The sequence below is a fragment of the Cotesia glomerata genome, linkage group LG7 (genome assembly GCF_020080835.1).
Source record: "Cotesia glomerata isolate CgM1 linkage group LG7, MPM_Cglom_v2.3, whole genome shotgun sequence".
Taxonomy (NCBI): domain Eukaryota; kingdom Metazoa; phylum Arthropoda; class Insecta; order Hymenoptera; family Braconidae; genus Cotesia; species Cotesia glomerata.
The window spans coordinates 6,195,136-6,217,492 of record NC_058164.1 but is presented as its reverse complement, the minus strand read 5'-3'; the positions used below and the strand labels follow the sequence as shown (position 1 = coordinate 6,217,492).

The 22,357-nt window shown below is 26.9% G+C and overlaps 1 protein-coding gene and 1 long non-coding RNA gene across 3 annotated transcripts; one reads left to right on the top strand and one right to left on the bottom strand.

Annotated features, from left to right (window-relative positions):
* Positions 1-2,056: 2,056 nt before the first annotated feature.
* LOC123269479 lies at positions 2,057-2,931 on the bottom strand. Its single transcript, XR_006510424.1, has 3 exons — positions 2,813-2,931; positions 2,574-2,725; positions 2,057-2,476 (listed from the first exon to the last, which is right to left on the bottom strand). It is a non-coding gene; the product is annotated as an uncharacterized LOC123269479 (long non-coding RNA).
* A 1,096-nt stretch (positions 2,932-4,027) lies between these two features.
* Positions 4,028-15,983, top strand: LOC123268834 (protein stum). Of its 2 annotated transcripts, none has more exons than XM_044734230.1 (8): positions 4,028-4,164; positions 5,720-6,187; positions 7,238-8,723; positions 11,764-12,060; positions 12,132-12,330; positions 13,423-13,549; positions 13,760-13,954; positions 15,530-15,983. In XM_044734230.1, the coding sequence occupies exons 2-8, from the start codon at positions 5,752-5,754 to the stop codon at positions 15,658-15,660; spliced, it is 2,871 nt and encodes a 956-aa protein (XP_044590165.1). In that variant the 5' UTR covers positions 4,028-4,164; positions 5,720-5,751; the 3' UTR covers positions 15,661-15,983. The 2 variants fall into 2 exon arrangements, with proteins under 2 accessions (XP_044590165.1, XP_044590166.1); XM_044734231.1 differs by having other exon boundaries at positions 4,042-4,164; positions 5,726-6,187.
* The last annotated feature ends 6,374 nt before the right edge of the window (positions 15,984-22,357 follow it).

Sequence of the window (22,357 nt, the reverse complement as noted above, 5' to 3'; positions counted from 1 at the left end):
CAAAACCGCTTATAAAAAAAAATGAATTATTCGGCCTATAAAATCGAAAATTTTCTCTCATTAAATACGTGATATTATGCATCTTTAGTTTGAGTTTTAAAAATAAATAAATAAATGCACACATCCTACATCAATGAACTATAAATCGAGAGAAAATATTTATGCTAAGAAGTTATTAACAAAAAAAAAAAAAAACAAATTTATTTAACCGGAAGTTTAATAAATACCGCTGTTGCTATAATAAATAAAAAAAAATAATAAAGTAAAATCTGAAAGAAAATCAATATTAAAAAAAAAAAAACATTGTATGAGAATTATTATCCAGGGTACAATGAATATTAAATAAATTCATGTGGTTTGTATGCTAATGTAAACATTATGACAATACCATGGTTGATTATAAGCTACCCTTATTATTATTATTATTATTATTATTGTTGTTTCTATTATTATTATTATTATTGTTGTTACGGTTGAAGCTTAAGTGTTGCTCGATTATACTGGGATCATTAGGCAGTATTACTATTACTATTATATATTACTGCAACACACAAAACACAATTGATAGCTTGAAAAAAGTGTGACTATTTCGATGCCAAAGGCCGCGACATCGGTCTCTAGTTTATAATTACCTCTTACTCGGTTAGAAGTATTTTAATTAATTACACTAGTTGATAATTTTATTTTGTTTTTTTTGTAAGCTAATTTTAAAAATGTTTCAATGTATTTTTTTTTCTGCTGAAAAATATTTGTTAAATAACCCGATATCTGTATATACGGAAGTTAATGGAATAAATATATTTGAGCATGCTCTAATTATTTGTTACACATTATTTTATTTGATTTGTAGATAAATAACACAAGGATTATTTTTTTATTGCTTTACAAAGCGATTATGTCATGTGTTAAATATTTATTCTTTTTTGCAATAGGAAAAAATTATCCTTTGTTTTTTTATAAGAAATGACTCAATTTTTTTTACAATTAAATTTAAAAAATAATCCTTTTTTTATGATTGGACGGAATTATTTATTCTAAAATACCGAAATTCAATGTGAGAAAAAAAAGTCCGAGTGAAAGTTTTAAATATTCTAACAATAAGTAAAAGTAATAAAAGAAACCTTCGATTCTTAAGTACTACTTTTTTACATTAAAAATAAATAATAATACCGTGATTTTAAAATAAAGATCAAAAGAATTTTCACGCTTAAGTGAAAGTGTCAAAAATGGTAATTTAATTTAAGTATTTCTAAATAAATTTTTCTAACAATAGTTACAATGAAAAAGAAATCTTTTTATCATTAATAATTCTTTCACAATTAATGATTAACAAAATGCATGGAATTAATAATTAAATTTCATGCTAGAATATTTTAAAATACATTTTTGTAATAATAAGTGAAGCTATATAATTAAGAAATGCCCTTATATCTTGTGAACTATTGACATTTTTAAAGATATAAGCTCATCTCGATGTCACACTCATCGAGACCTTTCATTTGAGTACCCACATCAATTTTTCATATATTTATATGTTATATATATATGTATATATGAAAAATATATCAAAAATGCATGTGGGTACTCAAATGAAAGCTCTTGATGATTGTAACATCAGAATGAGCTTATATCTTTAAAAACGTCAATATTTAAGAAAGTACAGTACAATTTAACGAATATTCTGTGAACTACTGACATTTTTTAAGATATAAGCTCATCTCGACATTACAATCATCGAGACCTTTCATTTGAGTACTCACATCAATTTTTCATATATTTTATATATTTATATATATGTATATATGAAAAAATATATCAAAATGCATGTGGGTACTCAAATGAAAGCTCTTGATGATTGTAACATCGGGATGAGCTTATATCTTTAAAAACGTCAATATTTAAGAAAGTACAGTGCAATTTAACAAATGTCATTATTTAATAAAGCAAAATTTTAGTTATTTATAGTTCACAAGTTACGGTAGTCACATAGTGACTGCAAGATTGCTAGTTTGTTTATAAAAACAAAAAAGTAATCAGATATATAAGTGCTTGCTTACAATTTAAATTCTATTTTTTAAACCAGAGAATAATTATCATAATAAGAAAAAAAAAGGTCAGATTCTATCTTGGTAATTTAAAAGAGATCCAAGACACATTGATAGCTGAGTTATTGCCCAGCCCTATTTTAACTTCAATCAAGCTAATGTTTAAGTAATTGAAAGTCAATACAGATATAGCGCAATGATTGTACTATTTAGCACATTGAGCTGGATGATTACTCCAAGTGGGAATTTTACACCACCGGACCCAGAAAATAGTAGTCCTAATAGTTGACCCAGTTTCGGCCAGATTGCATTGAATTATTTTTTATTTCTTATTGCACATAAAACACTTACAAGTACAAGTAAAATATTTAATAATATAAATGTTCCGCTTGCTCACCGGAGCTAGAACGGAAGAAGTGGCCTCATCATGCCTGTAAATTGTAATATGAAAATTATGAAATACAAGTTAGGAAGTAACAAGCAAAGAGAAATTTAATGACAGCAATACGTTAGACGACTATCACTTACTTGTAAAACGCTATAAATTATGTAGATGCTTTTAAATATTTAATGACATGTATTATTAATACAGCAGCTGAACAAGTTGATAGTGGATGTAGGACAATCCACGTGTATTTTTGGCGGTAATGTAGCACGCGTACCCAACTAAACTCTCTCTACTCTGGCAAGTTGAAAAAAAGTAAAGGGGTTGTTTAGTTCTCGGTATACTTAAATTCTACGTAGAGTAATCCTCGGCGTTTACTTACTTCGTAGTGGTTCGTGGTGACAGTCATATCAGTAGGTGAAGAAGCATAGTGTTGTCGATGATATTATAAAGTTAGCTGTCACTTGATCATTTTTTTATTTTTTTTTTGACAAACAAATTTGTTCCAAAAAATTGCAATTTTAATTTTCTTAAATTTCTAAAAGTCAATTTTTTTTTTTTGACAATTTTTTTGTTACAAAAATTTTTTAACATCTGCTAAATTAATTTCTATAGTTAAAAATTACTTCATCATTTTTTAATTTTTTTTGACAAACAAATTTGGTCCAAAAAATTGCATTTTTAATTTTTTTAAATTTATAAATGTCAATTTTTTTTTTGACATAATTTATTTGTTACAAAAATTTTTAAACATCTGTTAAATTAATTTCTATAGTTAACAATTACTTCATCATTTTTTAATTTTTTTTGACAAACAAATTTGGTCCAAAAAATTGCATTTTTAATTTTTTTAAATTTATAAATGTCAATTTTTTTTTTTTTTGACATAATTTATTTGTTACAAAAATTTTTAAACATCTGTTAAATTAATTTCTGTAAGTTAGCGGTGTCACTTCACCATTTTTTAATTTTTTTAACAAACAATTTCGTTCAAAAAAATTGCATTTTTTATTTTTTTAAATTCCTAAATGTCAATTTTTTTTTTGACAATTTATATGTTACAAAAATTTTTTAACACCGGCTAAATTAATTTTTACAGTCAACAATTACTTATGAAAATGAAGCTAGCCGACGTTTAAACATTTTTAGAATTTTTTTTATTAAAAAAATTATTACAAAAAAATTTTTAAAAAATTTTCTCTTGTAAAAAACTTCAAAAACTGTAAGTAAAATTTTTTTTAAATACTTTTTTATTTTAATTTAATTATTAAAAAAAAATCAAAAGATTAAAAACATCGGCTAACTTTAGTATCATCAATTACTTCACCATTTTTTAATTTTTTGAACAAACAATTTTGTTCAAAAAAATTGCATTTTTTTGTTTTATTAAATTTCTAAATCTCAATTTTTTTTTTGAGATAATTTATTTTTTACAAAAATTTTTAAACATCTGCTAAATTAATTTTAGTGTGTGTAGTTATATTATGTCTGTACACCTGCAAGGTAAAACTACTATTACTATGAAACTCTTACACGTAACATACATTATTGTTTGATACTTACAAGTCCAGTGTTCTCGCCGACTGGCTGGCTGGCTGGTCGGTCAGTCAGAACGGCCGAGCCAAGCTCTCACCAGCTAGTTTGTTTCTCGAAACAGTACCCTCGAATGATTCCGCGTGTGTGCAAGTCCAGAGTCTCGCTTGAGACGGTGTCGCGTCCAATAACAACTGTCAGGTGAGTTCATTTTGTTTCAGCATTTCTTCTTATTTTATTTCTTCTTTCTTCAGAGTATGAAGTAAGCTGTCATTTTAAATTTATTGGCGCTGATTTAGATTTTATTGAAGATAAATTTGTGGTTGGTCATGAGAAGAACTAAAAAAATGACAGGTGCAATTATTATCAATTATTATAAGCTCAAGTCCTTGTGTAAATCGATTACTTGGAGAAATTTCAAGTAATAAAATAAAATAAAAAAAAAAAAAAACATGCTAACGAGATTTCTCTTTGACTGTCGACCGTGACTTTATGAGTTATTATATTTTTTAAAGGTATTTTTATTTTTATTTTTATCTTTATCTTTGTGCGTTAGGGGATTATAATTATTTAATTATTTTGTGGTAGGTATTAAAAAGTTTTAAGAAGAATAATTACTGGTATAAATTTGACAGTTGTTTTTTGAGAAAAAACGGAAGTTTTTTTATACAACTATCAGAAGAAAAATAATAATAAATTTTAGGCTGTGCAAAAAAAATTACCTGTCATCATTTTTAGGTTAAAGATTTTTAAAAATTATTATATTAAATGTAAGCATAAAAATTATTAAAATTACATTTTTAATAAAAAATAAATTTATGAAAATTTTTAATAATTTTTGTAATAAATTAATTATGGTAAAAATTGACAGGAAGTTTTAAAAAATAGAAAATGCAATTTTTTTTAAATAATTTTTTTGAAGAAATTAAAAAACAAAAAATTAAAATTAATTTAGAAAATATTTGACAATTTTAAGAATTTTTATAACAAAGAAATTATGATAAAAAAAAATATGAAAATTAAATTAGCCAACATTTAAAAATTTGTATAATTTATTTTATTGGAAAATAATTTTTTAAAAATTAAAAGAAAAATTTTCACATGAAAAAAATTTTAAAAATTATACGTGCAATTTTTAAAAAATATTTTTTTAGTTTTAATTTAATTAATAAAAAAAATAAAAAGTCGTTAAGTGTCGGCTAATTTTAGTATCATAAAAAAATGACATTTAGAAGTTTAAAAAAATACAAAATCCAATTTTTTAAAAGTAATTTTTTGGAAAAAATTTGTTTGGTAAATAAAATTAAAAAATTGCAAAGTGGCTGCTAACTTTAATGTCATAAAATTAAAAAATAATAAAGTGACAGCTAACTTTAATGTAATAAAAAATTTAGCACAAACTCAAAGAAAAAAAATTTCAACATACTTAGCAATAATTATAAAATAAAATATTAATAAATCGGAAATGAAAAAAATTAAAAAAAAAAATAATACGGGGTCATGTTTTGATATATGTATCAATAATTTAAATCTTGACAAGTAAGAACGATTATAAATATACATAAACATAGGTAATAAATTTTTTTGGCAGGGTCATGAGAGTCTATGACTGTTACTATTGCTATTACTATTACTATTACTATGACTATGACTCCAGCAATGACAAAGAATAGTAGTGCAGTACAAGTACTTTGACAGATTGATTTATTGCGCAAACATATAATAGTAATAATAATAAAAACAAATAAATAATTAGTTACAGATGAAGTTCTGGTGGCGTAAAAAAAGATGCGACGAAGATTCGACGGTTTCGAAGAAAACACGAGAAGATATCGTAGACCGCGGCTGATAGATGATGACCATGTAGGATTCCGTCTTCTGGACCCCAGTGCCAATGTTCATCATCAGTACTACCTGGACATACCCGAGCCTCCGCGAGCTCCCGAACCGTACAAGATATCAGGCGCCTCATCTTCGATGACCCGAGCACACCGCAGATCCAGCTTTGTTATTCTCGCGGACGCGATCGAGCCGACTTCGAGGTCTGTCGGTGGATCGCCAACGCATGAGCAGAGGATCATCAGGAGTCCCCTGTCCCCGACGAGGGTCATTCCTGGTGGTAGGTCCTCGCCGTTCCGGCCTAGAGGCTTCAAAGGCCCGCTTCCGCATGCACAATCTAGACCTCAGAGTCCTCCCGTACCTGCCCGCCGATTTATTCAGCCCAGTAAGTTTATTTTTTTTGGAAAATTATAATTAACAATGAAATTAGCAGACACTTGACAATTTTTTAATTTTTTTTTTTTTAAATAAACTAAGAATAGAAAATTAAAAAAAAATTTATTAACATATTTTTTTTTAATTTTATTGATAATTTAAAAAAAAATTTTATTTATAATTTAGAGCTGTTAAAGATGGAATAGTGTCATTGCAAAGGTCTAGTTTGAATTTGTGTCTTTTTAAGATTTCATATTATTTTCTCCGATAGTCACTTTATTATGATCAGTATTTAGTCCACATTCAAAAATTCTCTATCTTTAGATACATAATTAAGAAATGACCTTGTATCTTGAGAACTATTGACATTTTTGAAGATATAAGCTCACCATGATGTTACACTCATCGAGACCTTTTATTTGAGTACCCACATGCATTTTTGATATATTTTTTATATATACATATATATAATATATATTTTAAAGATATAAGCTCATTCCGATGTTACACTTATCAAGAGCTTTCGTTTGAGTACCCACATCAATTTTTCATATATTTTATATATTTATATATATTATATATACATGAATATATGAAAAATATATCAAAAATGCATGTGGGTACTCAAATGAAAGGTCTCGATGAGTGTAATGTCGGGATGAGCTTATATCTTTAAAAATATCAATATTTGAGAACTGACATTGCTATCTTGTTAACTAATGATATTTTTAAAAATATAAGCTCATCCAGACATTACACTCATCGAGACCTTTCATTTGAGTACCTACATCAATTTTTCATATATATATATATATGTATATATGAAAAATATATCAAAAATGCATGTGGGTACTCAAATGAAAACTCTCGATAAGTGTAACATCAGAATGAGCTTATATCTTTAAAAATGTCAATAGTTAAGAAAATACAGTGCAATTTAACAAAAGTCATTATTTAATAAATCAAAATTTTAATTTTTTATTCAAATTATCACATGTCTCTAAATTTCAATACAATTTACTATCAATAAAATATCTAATTAATATTTAATTTATTTTAGAATCATTGTCACAAGGAAATAGTCCAAGGAAACAAAGTCTGATCCCCCAACCACGAGGTGGCCTGGTCTCACATCGTTCTAATCTAAAGAACAAAGAACGTGATAAATGGGAACGTCGGTCAGGTCGTTATGTCACCAAAATTCCGCGCTCCAGCTCCCTGAAAACTTCGAGAGCAAAACAAAACCGTCCAGCAGCAGAGACGATACGCGGAGCAAGACCATCAACCAAAAGTGTCAAAAACAATGCAACAAATGTAAAATCCGGTGGTGTAGTTACAGGTACAGCTAATAAAGCTGGAGTTCCTGGAAAGGCTAATGGAAATCCAGCTAGTAAATCCCCGGATAAGAAGATAAATCGATCGCCAACGAAAATACCAGTTCGTTATTCGGCTTTTGCTACTGGAGGCGTCGCTAGTAATAACGGAGGTGGAGGTGGAGGTGGAGGTGGAAGATTTATTAAGATTTCAGATAATAATAGCGATGATAAAAAAGAAATAAATTCACCAACGGTATCTTCTGAATCTTCTTCAGTGCCTGCTACCACCACCGACGAGTCTGTTGTAATTGGTAGCGCGGAAACCTCAACGCCAGCCCCAGCTCTCCAAATTTCAGCTGATAAATCTTCAGACAAAAAGGAAAACGATCATGGATTGATAGATCTTCTTAAACACCCGGCAAAAGGTGAAGGAACTAAGAGTGTCGTTAGTGCAACGACCACAACAGCAGTCCAGCCGCTTAAAATTGACGCTACGAATATTATTCCTCACAGTACTGTTAGTGAAACAGCTGCTGTTGTTACTTCTAATAATGAAAATAATAATAGTAATAATAATAAGGATGATAAAAAGATTTTGCCGGAACAGACAAAGCCTAATAGTACCAGTAAAGTTGATAATAACCCGGAAGCTAAAGCTAAAGCTAAAGAAGAAATCAAAACTAAGGAAGAAAGTAAAGATGGGAAAATTAAGCCCGAAGATAAACCACCAGAAGTTCAGGAAGTTCAGGCAGTTGTAGAGCCAATTAATGTCGAAGCTGTTGTCAAAGTCGGAAACGGTAACGAGGAGAAGAAAACTCGAGAAGATTTAAAGATTCAAGAGACAAAAGCTGAGCGTTCATTGGATGAAGGTGATAAAAAATTAAAAACTGATGAAACTGATAGAGCTATTGAAGTTGCCGGCTCGCTTAATCCTGTCGGTGATAAACGTCAAGAAAACGGCTCCTCGGGGGACAATGAAAGGACTGATCAGGGAAGAGATAAAGGAAGGAACCACGGAAGTGAAACTTCTCTCAAGTCCTCAAATGGATTATCAACCGGCTCGGTGGAGAGCATCCGCTCAACGGATACCGGAGTTAGTCTCAATACTGTCAGAGGGGTTTCCTCTGCTAGGGAAAAACGGGGCACTCATGTTGTTAAGCGTTCTCAGGAGATTGAAACACTCAGCGGCAATGTGATGCATGTCGAGAGTCAACGAAATGGTGAACCAGCGTAAGTATTTATTTATTTTATTATTTTTTATTCATTTGCAATATTAAATTATTGTAAAATAATTTAATTATTTTATTTAATTAAATTATTGTAAAATAATTTAATATTGTAATTAAATATAAAAAAAAAAAAGGTAAGATTATATTTATTAATTCATTAGATTAATAACATTTGATAAAGTTATTATAATTATTGCTAATTTCTCTTTCATTTAAGAATTTTATTTTCTATTTAAATTAATAATGCGGAAAGAAGACTATATTGCTTTTTAGCTATGGTATGGTGATGTGTGTTCGTGACTGTAACGATGCGTGGCGAAATTTCTGTAGACCGGATTAGGATATCTTTAATTTAAAGTTAACTAAATAGCACTTTGTAAAGTAATATTATATTTTTAGAAACTTATCAAAATGAGTTATTTTAATTCAAACGTTTCAAGAAAATTATTGACTTGAGGCTTAATCTACCATCTCAAGACCTTAGATCTTAAATAAACAACTCTGGTTTATTGCAATTAAATAAACGGTAATGTTTATTTTTTAATTTTTTTCTTTAATTACGCTAATTGTTTATTTTTAATATTAATAATGTGGTTAATTGTTGGGAATAATTAATTCTATAAAAATAATTTTTTTTTATCTGATGATTATTTAAATGGAAAAAGTTATCAGCGTGTTAGTTAGCTGGAAGAAAAAGAAAAGTTTTATTTGTAGTACGTCTTTATGATCAACCTGAAGACGATAAAATTGTCCAACAGAACGTCCAGAGTTTCTTGACCTCGAGCGTGCGAGTTTATTCCAGCGACGACTATCGATCTGCCCGATTTGCATGGACGCTCGGACATAAGAAAATGCAGGAATTTTTTTCTCAGCTCCTATTATTATTATTATTATTATTATTATTATTATTATTATTATTATTATTATTATTGTTTTTGATAGAGATAAGAAGAAAGTAAATGATTTTTACTAAGAGCTAATTGTGGGTGAGTCATTTGACACCTGGGTCAGATTTTTAACACCTATAGACCTCCAGTCGGCAAAAAATAATCGATCAAAGTTAATTTTTACAAGGGCAGGGCGGGTGAAACACAATTGACCAATTGGTAATTTTTATTTTCCTTCACCCATGTGTTATCGCTCAGGGTGAAAATGAACGTCGTGACGTCGCGTGCGGCCAAGGTCCTTTGAATAAAATCAAATTAAAGGAGAGGAGAGGGTAATTAGTTTCCAACTCGAGAAGAGAAGGAAGAAATTGCCATAACCAGGGCAAAATTATAAGATTCTAAGAAGAAGAAATAGAAAATTTTTTTTTGCACACGATTTATGTCACTTGCTTTAAATACTTTTTTTTTGTTATTTTATTAAGCTGAAATTTATTTGGATTTAGTTAGAGTTATTTGGGGATTCACATAAATAAATTGGATATTTGTTTTTGGTTGAATGAATATCAATTTGTGCATATTAAGTAATTAATTTAAATGATTAAATTGCGTGAAATTAATGTTTGGCGATAAAAAGTGGTGGGTTGTATAAATAGTATTTTGCATTGAAAATTATTATAGAAATTAAACCTGAAAATCTAAGCGGGTAAATAAAGTCTAGTTAAGAGATATTTATGAGAAGAAAATTATAAATGTTTTTTAATTATTATTCAAGGATATTTTATTGAAAATATTAAAAAAAAAAACAGTTATTTTTTTATTATAAAAAAATAATTAAATTAAATATACTTAAAAAAATTAAAATATTTTTTATATTTAAGATCAATAATCATATCAATGTACGAAATTACTATTATTATTATTTTTTATCATTATTAATCTTAAATATTAAGTAAATTTTAAAATTTATTGCAAATTAATTAATCATATTAAATCTATTATAATTAATTAATATTAAATTTATTATAATTAATCAATCATATGAAAATTTAAGCAAATAACCTGCGGGTAAATAAAGTTTAATTAAGAGATATTTATGAGAAGAAAATTATAAATATTTTTTAATTATTATTCAAGGATATTTTATACAAAATTAAACTATTTTTTATATTTAAGATCAATAATCATATTAATGTAAGAAATTATTACTATTATTATTAATCTTAAATATTAAATTTAAAATTTATTGCAAATTATTTGATTATAATAAATTAGACCAAAATTTTATTTTTTCTTGGTAAAAGTTTTTTATTTACATTAAATAATAATAAAAATAAAAACTTGTTGCTTAAATAAAATTATTTTAAATTTCACCACAAATATCAGCAAAACATAATTTGACCTAAAAATAAAAAAAAATTTTTTAACTTCTCCAAAAATACTTTCTTGAAAAAAAAAAAAAAAAAAAAAAAAAAAAAATGTATAATTAATGAGTTAGTCATCGGTTTAAAACATAGCTTCTTTCCAGCTTAGGATATTCGCAAAGTAAATAACGCAATATATGTATGTCACCTGGCAGGTGAAATGGGCCTCGGCATGAAGGATCTACCGGTGAAGAGGAAGTAGGAGACGGGCGTGAGGTATAGCTCAGAGCTGGTGGGCTGTATAGTAGGTGAATAGAAGTAAACACGGTTTATTCGAGACACGAGAACGTCAAGCCGAACAAAAGTCAGATTGTTATTTAATATCGATTGTTAGTTAAATCTTTGCGTGACCGGGTCTCCCTAAGTCCCCTTCTTAAGACTGACCAACCGCGGACGTTGGGGTGCGCCGCAATCTTCGAGTAGCCGACGTCCAATGCGACCGATCGTTTTGCGTGGTAAACTGTGCTGAATAAGTCGCTCAAAAATTGTTTACCTTAAACCAAAAAAATCGCGCTGCATTAATTAATTAATAATAAAAAAATAAGGAGTTAATTAAAGAAGAAATTTTTTTCTGAAGAATAATTTATTTAGATTTAATTTTATTGCCATAAAATGTAACAAACAGTTCCGAGTAAAACTTTAAAATGAGGGGCAAAAGTTTTAAGCGGGTCGACGAAGTTCTTTCGCCCTTGACCTTTTCATTAGATATACCATTGTTCATTGCTGTCGACAGGATCGTGGAGGTGACCGAGCCGACAGTCGCAGTTATTCAACCAACGGACACCAGCCAGCTTGGAGCAGCTGCTACCAGGCGAGAGAGGTTCCTTAAATGGAGAAATTCCGCGGTTAAACGGCTGCAAGATCGTTGGAGCAACACCAAAGCCAAGGGAACAAATATGAAGTGCTTTAATTTTCGGAGTCACAAGAAGAATGTCGCCCAGCTGAGTCAGATTAATCAGCAGCAAGAACCCAAGAGTGCCAAGACCAAGAAACCCAACGCTTGGTCTTGCTTCAAGCCAGCTTGTTGCAGGTAATTTTATTTCTTCATTTTAATTTTGTATTTTTCGGTCATTTCTTCTTTTGAAATTTTTGTTTTTATAGAAACGTACGAGCAGGATCGAGAATTGCTCCAGCAGAAACGACGACCTGCTGTCGGCCTGAAAAAAGCTGCTGCTTTCCATGCAAGCCAATAAGCTGGTGCCGATTGCCCAGCTGGTGTTCCTGCAAGAAAAAAGAGACCACCAGGGACATACGTGCCAAACACAGTTTAACAAGCGTCGCACCACCGCCACTCTCGGAGGTAATTTTTATTTTTTATTCAAAATAAATTTTTTATTTATTCTCAGTGAAGAATATCAATAATTAGAAAGGTCTTGGTTGTGCCTTTTCAAGATTTCTTATCATTCTTACCGATAGCCAATTTATGGTGATAAGTATTTAGGCTCGATTTGAAAATGCTCTATCTCTAGATACATAATTAAGAAATAACATTGTAACTTGTGAACTATTGACATTTTTAAAGATATAAGCTCATCCCGATGTTACACTTATCAAGACCTTTCATTTGAGTACCCACATTAATTTTTCATATATTTATATATATTATGTTTGAAAAATATATCATAAATGCATGTGGGTACTCAAGACCTTTCATTTGAGTACCCACATCAGTTTTTCATATATTTCATATATTTCATATATATGCATATATAAAAAATATATAAAAAATGCATGTGGGTACTCAAATGAAAGCTCTTGATGAGTGTAACGTCAGGATGAGCTTATATCTTTAGAAATATCAATAATTAAGAACTGGCATTGCTATCTTGTCAACTATTGATATTTTTAAAGATATAAGCTCATCCCGACATTACACTCATCAAGACCTTTAATTTAAGTACCCACATCAATTTTTCATATATTTATATATATTATATATATGTATATATGAAAAATATATGAAAATGCATGTGGGTACTCAAATAAAAGCTCTTGATGAGTATAACATCAGGATGAGCTTATATCTTTAAAAACGTCAATAGTTAAGAAAGTACACTGCAATTTAACAAAATTCATTATTTAATAAAGCAAAATTTTATTTATTTATAATTCACAAGTCCCGTCAATCACATAGTGACTGCAAGGTTGCTAATTTTAATTAATTCTTCAGATAAAAAAGTAAATTGTTTGAAATTTTAAAGAAGATAAATTTTTAAAAGAATTTTTTTTCTCAGTGTAATTTATTTGAGTTTGAGATATCAATTTGATAATGAAGGAAGTAGATAGTTGATGGAGTGAAGATGATAGACTATTGACTATTGACTATAGACTATAGACTGGTGATGAGATGACTGGTGATTAATGATTATTACTGTGATTAATGTCCCATTAGGAGCAGAAATCCAAGATCCCGGATGTTCTGATTGAGCACAACTCCGTGATGCGGGCTGCCATTCCCTGTCTTCCCGTCCCACTGGCCTGGTTCTGCCTCGTTTGGAATGTCCTCCTTCCCGGTACAGGTAATATAACTATTGGCTGGTGTCTATCTTCCTGTCTAATCATCTAGACAAGTCTATTAATGATAATCGTCTATTAGCGATAATTGCTCTTCATTTATCTAATCTAATATTGGGATATTGCCGTTAATAATTGTTATTGTTGGCGGTATTTTGGTCTATTGTATTGCGTTACATTGTGTCAATTGTATATTGTATTGAATTGGATTTCAGGTACTATTTGGAGTGGATTGTTTAATTTATGCATTGGTCAACCTCGTTTTGCTGCGACGTCGAGTGCCAGGTCACGATTGGGCGCGTTTATTGTCGATATTATTGTTGGAGTCAGCCAAGCTTTTACTGTGCTCTTTTGTCTGGTCGGATGGGGCTGGAGTATTTGGTGGGGTGTTACCATGATACGTTTAGCGAGTAAGTACCAATCTGCGGTTCTATGTTGGAATATCAAAGGGCAAAGTTATCTAATGTGTCAATAAACAATTTACACGGGCTGTTTTATATAAAGATTAGCATAGACAATAGTATTTTTTTTTTTAATTACATTGTTTGATGCAATCGCTGGGATTTATTTTTGTTAATTGTTTGGATTTTATTAATATTTATTTAATCGGAATGGGAGATAAATATTTTTTGTAATTAAAATTTTTTTATCAATGTTAAAAATTATTTAATTTTTAATTATAAATTTTTTTCAAGATTTTATAGCAAATTATTTAAAAAAATACTAAAAATTGTGAAGTATTAGATAATTTTACTATCAATTAAAGTTTAAATTAAAAAAATAAATTATTTAATAAAAGTTATAATTTTTTTTTTTATATTATACTTTTAAATTTATGATATAATTGAATATCATTGGATCATTGCTATGCGGAATATGTAAATTTTGATCAAAATTTCTAGAGCGTAAAATTTCCAATAAGAATCATTAGAGGTTTTATTTCGGTCTACTCACGATAATAAAAATTAGAAATTTTTCCCAACTTTTAAATTACGACACGCAACCGGGAATATCAATATTAAGGTCATATTTTACCGAAATTTTTAGACTTTAATAGAAAAAATATTGATTAAAAATGTATAACAGTTTACTTAATTTTTTTTATCTACGTTTAAATTTGATATTTCGTTAATTTTTATTTCCGACTTTTAAATATGCCTGTAATATTATTATTATTAAATTATAATTTAAATAATAATAACAAAACAACTCAAAATTTATTATTATTGGTTTTTTTAGTTGTTTAAAATTTTTTATAATAATAATAATAATCTATATTATTAAGAGAATAACAAACATTTTGCTTCTTGAAAATACGTAAATAAGAAATGACCTTGTATCTTGTGAATTATTGACATTTTTAAAGATATAAGCTCACCCCGACATTACACTCATCGAGACCTTTCATTTGAGTACCCACATCAATTTTTCATATATTTTATATATTTATATATATTATATATAGGTATATATGAAAAATATATAAAAAATGCATGTGGGTACTCAAATGAAAGCTCCTGATGAGTATAACACTAGGATGAGCTTATATCTTTAAAAACATCAATATTTAAAAAAGTACAGTGCAATTTAACGAATATCTTGTGAACTATTGACATTTTTAAAGATATAAGCTCATCCCGACATTACACTCATCAAGACCTTTCATTTGAGTACCCACATCAATTTTTCATATATTTATATATATGTATACATGAAAAATATATGAAAATGAATGTGGGTACTCAAATGAAAGCTCTTGATGAGTGTAACATCAGGATGAGCTTATATCTTCAAAAAAGTCAATAGTTAAGAAAATACAGTGTAATTTAACAACAGTCATTATTTAATAAAGCAAAATTTTATTTATTTATAATTCACAAGTCACGGCAGTCACATAGTGACTGCAAGGTTGCTAGTAATAATAATAATAATAAGTTATTAAATAGTTTAAGTACCATTGAATTTAATAACTTTCCAATCAATAGGAAAATGGAAACGATTCAAAGCTGCTGAAGCAAGTAGCAATGACTTGGAAGCTGGTGGAGATATTGATGGAGGTTTGCCTGCACCCGGAGTACCTACTCAAGCTCTGCGAGAAATGGAGCGGGCTCGTTGATCTCCGAATGATTGGCTTCCTGCTATTGTATTCTACATACTCGTCTCTTATTCTTCCGTCTGATATTTATATTTATATATAGATATTAAAACAGTAACAGATAACTCCGATCCTTATTGTATGCTTTCAATGAAAGCCTGTATATACATTTGTAATCGTAAAGGATACTTTTAAGCCTACCCTTTACAACATATATAAATATATATTTTTTTTTTATAACAAATAATGCACGCTTAACATTGTATTCCAGTGAAAATGATGTATCGTGTTGTAAATATAACCTTTCCTTATGACTTAAAATAAATTTTAATAAAATATCAAGCTAAGGCAATTGATCATTTTTCATTTACAAATTTTAGATCATTACCTTTACTTCCATTATTTTAATTAATAAGAATTAATTTTCTTCTTTTTCATTAAAGAAGAATATTTAATATTTAATATAAAAAATATTTTAATTAAGGTAGAGAAATTGGATTTCAATTGGTATAGATAGAGTGTGGGTGTAAAATTGTTAATCAATGGTTATTTATATATATATAGAGATATGTATATATAGATAATATAAGAGTAGTACATGTTTTAATGTGAATTCATATGTATCAATTCTTAGTATATAATGTTAATATAATGTTACAGTGTATATGTGTTACAGAGTATGTGATAGCGGCTGAATTTTTTTTTTTTTTATTATATATGATTAATTGTTATTATTATATTTTAAAACTTAGATTAAAATAAATTTATATTCTACGGATACACTAGCAGCTAGAAGCATTTCTTCTTCTATACAGTAATTGTTTTTTTTTTTTTTTTTTTTTTTTTTTTCTATATTTTTCCGCTGTTATTTTTTGCTGTTTGTCGTGAGTAAAGAGTGTATTTGTTGATCAATTTGTTAGTGTCTGTGTTAATGACTTTTATTAATTTTATTGTTTGATTTTTAGAAATTTTATTTTTTTATTTAAAAATATTTGGCGAGTGAGTGCGAGTGAAGATCATTAATTTAACATTAACAATCGTGTGATGAATGTTTTTTTTTTAAAAAAAAAAAGAGAATTATATATTCTAATAAAATGAATCTAAGGCATATATATTTAATATATTCATTAAAATCTCTTGTATTTCATATATTTTACCCCTAATCGAGTAGGCAATACATTTGTTTGGCAAATTTAAAAACGAGAAGAAAAATAAAAATATTAATTAAAAAAAAATGTTTGATAAAAATAAAGTTAATAAATTAACTGATTCCCAAAAAATAGGAACAGATAATCACTATTATGTGCTGACTATTATACAGAATAATAATTATTTTAATAAAATTACGCTTAAAATGCTTTATTGCAATTATTGTTTGTTCACCATTGTTTTCATCTAGCCTCTCGCTCTCTCGCTCACTCGCTCAAGTATTTTATCCTTTTATTCATTTTATTCATCATTATTATAATAATTTTTTTTTTATTATTATTAGTATTATTATATTATTTTGTATATTTAGATTTTCATCTAGACAGTGGTACACTTGGTAGGGTGCTCAGGGCTGCTAGGCACAGATAATTGACTCGCAAATAACTCTTTAAACAACATTAGAGCGTACGACATACAGTACAATGCTAAGTAATTATATACATTTATAAATATTTAATATATCTAAATAAAATAAAATACCTATATATTTATAAATGTATATAAATACACACACATTTTTACGTTTACATATTTTGTATTTTAATTTTTTATTTATTAATTAATTTTTATTTTTTTTTTATTAATAATGTATTTGTTATAATGTATTTAAATTATTAATTAATTAGAATTTTTTTTAAATGGCATCGCAAAAATCTCTTAGTAAGTGACGTATAAATTTAATGTGTACATGTGTTTTTTATGTATTTCTTCTTTTAGACAAAATTGTTATTTCGAAATATTGTGTGTGTTTAAATAATTAATATTGTTATTATTTGTTATTTAAATAATTAATTAATTAGAATTTTTTTTTAAATGGCATCACAAAAATTTTTTAATAAGTGATGTATAAATTTAATTTGTTTTTTTTTTAAGTATTTCTTCTTTTAGACAAAATTGTTATTTCGAAATAACTTGTGTGTTTAAATAATGAATATTGTTATTATTGTACTAATTACACCTCTATAGCATTAAAATACATTTAAATTTAAATTTATACGCATTGTACCGCGACATAACGGGGAACAATTTATTATCAAGGGAGGGTGGTTGCTCTTAAATCACCGGATTAATAATTCTGTGTGTGTCGCGACTGTCTATAGAGAAGTACTTGACACTTAAAATTTATCATAATAAAAATAATAATAATTACTATTTATTATCGAGCATAATAAATTGAATATATCTACCACCCAATAAAAATCCTTAAAATATAAAACAAGAGTTAAAACTAAAATTAACCCGTTATGATACAGTTGTTAAAAATCATATTCCATGTATTATTTTTTTGTATTTTAATATTGTATAATATATATGTATATAATATATATATTTATATATTTATATTTATATGTATAATCAATAAATCTTGTTATATTACATCTAGTTTGTCTTTTGACGCAGCGATGGGAAGACAGAGCAAGGACCTGAATGCTCCAGGTCCAGATTATTATGGAGAGGACACTAGGATTTACTGGGGACGGGTAGTTTAATTATAGAGCCCAGGGAGCTATTATTTTTTTTAATACTCAGTATTAATTAATTAATAAACTCTCCCTAGCTCGGATTCAGGGTAGGATTTTTTTTTTCTAACCACCGACAATTAATTCAGTTAACTAATTTCTACATACATTGATATGACAGAAAGTTTGGATTTACTACAACCTGATATGTAGGGAGGGGCAGGTTAATGTCACCGATAATACTTGGCTCTTCTGAAGACTATTGCTATTTTAATTACTCTCATAATTTATCCTCATCAATTTAAAAATATTTATTACTTAAATAAAAATACCTGCAATTTGTTAAATTAATTAATCTACAAGATAAACATTGTATATAAATTTTGTTAATTACCAGAAAAAATGTAAAGTGTAATTAAAAATTGTGATTAAATTAATTACGAGAGTAATTTGTCAGCGATAGCGCTTCAGTGGTTACAATTTTTTTTACAAACATAATCACTTAAATTTATAAATTGAACAATAATAATAATCAACTGTCGACGAAGATGATAACCAATAATATGACAATACATTATAACAATTATAATAACCTAATAATTAATATTATTTAATAATTAAATTATATAAATGATTAATGATATAATAGCGATATGTTTTTCTATACTAATTACTAACAAGACATTTATTCTAATACCATTTTTTTTTAAGACTCAATGTCCATTAATTAATCAATTAATTAATGTATATATTCCAATTTTTTTATAAAAAATTGGAATTTATAAATAATAATAATTACTTGCTACATTATCATTTGACAAAAAAGTTTTCTTCATTTCTTCAAATATATACACATAGATGTATAGATATGCAGTATTATTTTATTTTAAACTTTCGCCCACTTTTTAGAATAATTATCGACACTATAAATCGTTTGTTAGTTTTTTTTTCTTCATACAACCTTGATATAATAGCCATTATAGAAGTTAAAAATGTTTTTCACACTTTAACCGCTATTTTGTGTAAGTTCGTCTTCATTTTATTGTTACAATACAAGACGTAGGTGTATATTTATATATTCATATTTATATAAATATAAATATATATATATTTGTAAAATGTATACGTGTGTGAATATTTGTGGTTTAATATATATGTAATATATGTATCAGATTAATTTAAATACAATAAGATTTGATTTTGTACATAATTTGTATCCCATTCACCGGAAGATGATTGCTTAATACTGCAAAAAATTATAGAAATTGAAAAAAAATATATAACTATACTCATATACAATCGTGGATATTAATTTAATAAGTATGTTTTTAATATTACTGGAAAATAGCCGTTTGTAAACTAGAATGTTTATTAACTCTAAGTTTGGAAATTAGTTGATAATGTCATTTGTAAAATTAGTCGCTCATAAATAATGATATTAATGAAATTAGTGAAATGGAAATTTCACCAAATATAAATTCAGTTATTTATAAAATTCTTACTGCAGAAATTTATAAAATTAGCTGATTGTAAATTTTACGAATTGTAAAATTAGTCGTTTTTAAACTTTTTACAATTTTTGATTAGGTCGGTCAAATCTGCTCTAATTTAAAAAAAAAAAAAAAACTAAATTTATGGAAGTTTTTTTAGATGCCTTAAATCGTTTTTTGATCCGGCGATCCATTCAAAAATTACGAAAGACTAGAAATCGCTAATTTTAAAATTTACAAAGCTTACAATCGGCTATTTTAATAAATGTCTGAAGTAAAAATTGGCTAAATTCACTTCAACGCAAATTTTTGTTTTTCGCTATTTTATAAATAACAAGTCCAGTTTTTCAATCCAGGATAAAAGTATTATTATTATTGCCAGTATATTTATATATATGAAATATACATAAATATTTTATCATTGAATAAAATTTTATCCTGGATTGACTGGCCCTGAATTTATTTTTGGGTGAAATTTCCATTTCGTTAATTTCATTAATATTTTTTATTAGCGACTAATTTTACAAATGACATTATCAACTAATTTTCAAAATTTATAATTTATAAACGTTCGAGTTTACAAATGGCTATTTTCCAGTAAACTTAAAAACATACTTAAATTAATTTCTACGATTGTACATATATATATAATAAATTTCAAACTAATTTTTCTTAAAACAACGCTACAAAATTGGCAATTTAGTGTAATTATTTATTGACTTAAATTTTCTGCCGGTGTATGGTATAGTCTTCATCGTAGCGCCATTTAATTTACGCTTTTTGTAATTTTTTTTTTTATTTTTCTTTAGTAGAGTTTAATATCTTTCGGTATGTCTTTTTTTTTGTTTAATTAGTTTGTTTTATAACTTTATTTTATTTAAACGAGAGCAAACGCAAAGTCAAGTCGCCAAGAGACGGCAAAAAGATGTTATATAATACACAAAAAAATTAAATTGATGTAGCGATACGTTTAATTATTTAATTATTAAAAGATTTTATTTTTTATCTGATAAATTATTTCTAAACAGTACCGCTACATTTACAGCAGACAAAATATTTCTTCCTCACTTTCATTAATCCGATAAAAATATCGGGTCACAAAAACCAGTTCGTTGTAATACGCACTAAAAATTTATAAGTTAGCAAATTTACATTTTAATTATTTAACTAATTTAATAATTAATTAATTGATTAATGTACAAGTGTTTTATCAGAAAATAAGCGACAGTCTGGTGTGAAGATATCTTTTGTATTTTATTATTTGTTTTCTTAAAATTCAAATTTATTATTACTTTACTTTTTTTTTATTTATTTATACTTTACTTTTACTTTTCATCTCAGTTTATTTAATTATTTTTTTTTTTGGCTTTTTAATTTTTATTAAAAGTCTGCGCTTGAATAAAAGCGTCACTATATTTATTAGCGGAGCGTGATTTTAATCACGAGGGCATCGTTTTAAGCGTCTCAATGACTACAGAGTCAATTAAGATAATTTATTTATATGCTCTACGCATTTTTTTTTAAGTTTTAGTTTTTATAATTTTTTATAAATAGAAAAAGAAAAAAAAATTTTCTGTTGGATAAATATTTGTATCATTATCATATTTTATTTTAATTTAATTGATTGATTAAAATTAATCTGGCGCGTAAAAATATCTAAGCCAGATTTCTATAATTGTTGAATTAATTATAATAATGATAATCAGTTGTTAAAAAATTTTCCATTGTCGTGAGTAATTATTTAAAAATTCTTTATAAAATATTATTTTCAACTGACTTGATTTTTTAAGTGTTAGTAATAATCATAATAATAATAATGATAATAATTAATAATATATTGTCGTGTGAATTGTAAATCGAGGATATATATATTTATATTGATATTTTAATATATATTATTTTTTAATTTTCAAAAAAATTATTTTTTTGCCAAATATTTCTCACAGCCGTGTCCAAACGATATCTCTACATGATAAAAAAAAAAAAAAAAACTAATTTTTTTAAATAATAATTTTTTAAAATTAATAAATTCATCAAAAAAAAACTTTTTTTTAATTATAAATAATTATAAATAAAATAATAATGACGATACTCTCTTGATTGAATTCCAAAACTCCTAATTACTTTTTTTTTATACTTTCTATACAATAAACCTACAATTACTTACGATATGACATTATTCTCGCCATCTAATTATAATAATCATTAATTAAAAATTCGCTGGATGTCTATATGATTAATTTTATTTTTTTCATCATTAATTTTACACTAAATTGATATGATTCTACACTTAAGTGTGTAGTAATTCTAAAAATAACAGAAAAATAACTCAACATGATAAATTTACCGGCGCTGGGATTCGAATCCGGTCCTCACCGCCCAAGAGTTTTCAGACTGTAACTCGTCGCCAGTAGCTTAATTGGGGACGAAATAAAATAGTAAAATTATGGCAATAATTATACTTATAATAATAAATCGCAAAAAGTAACGTCAATATTAATTAATAAGATTGATTGAAAGATTAAAATTAATTAAAATTTAATTGTAAATAGAAAATAC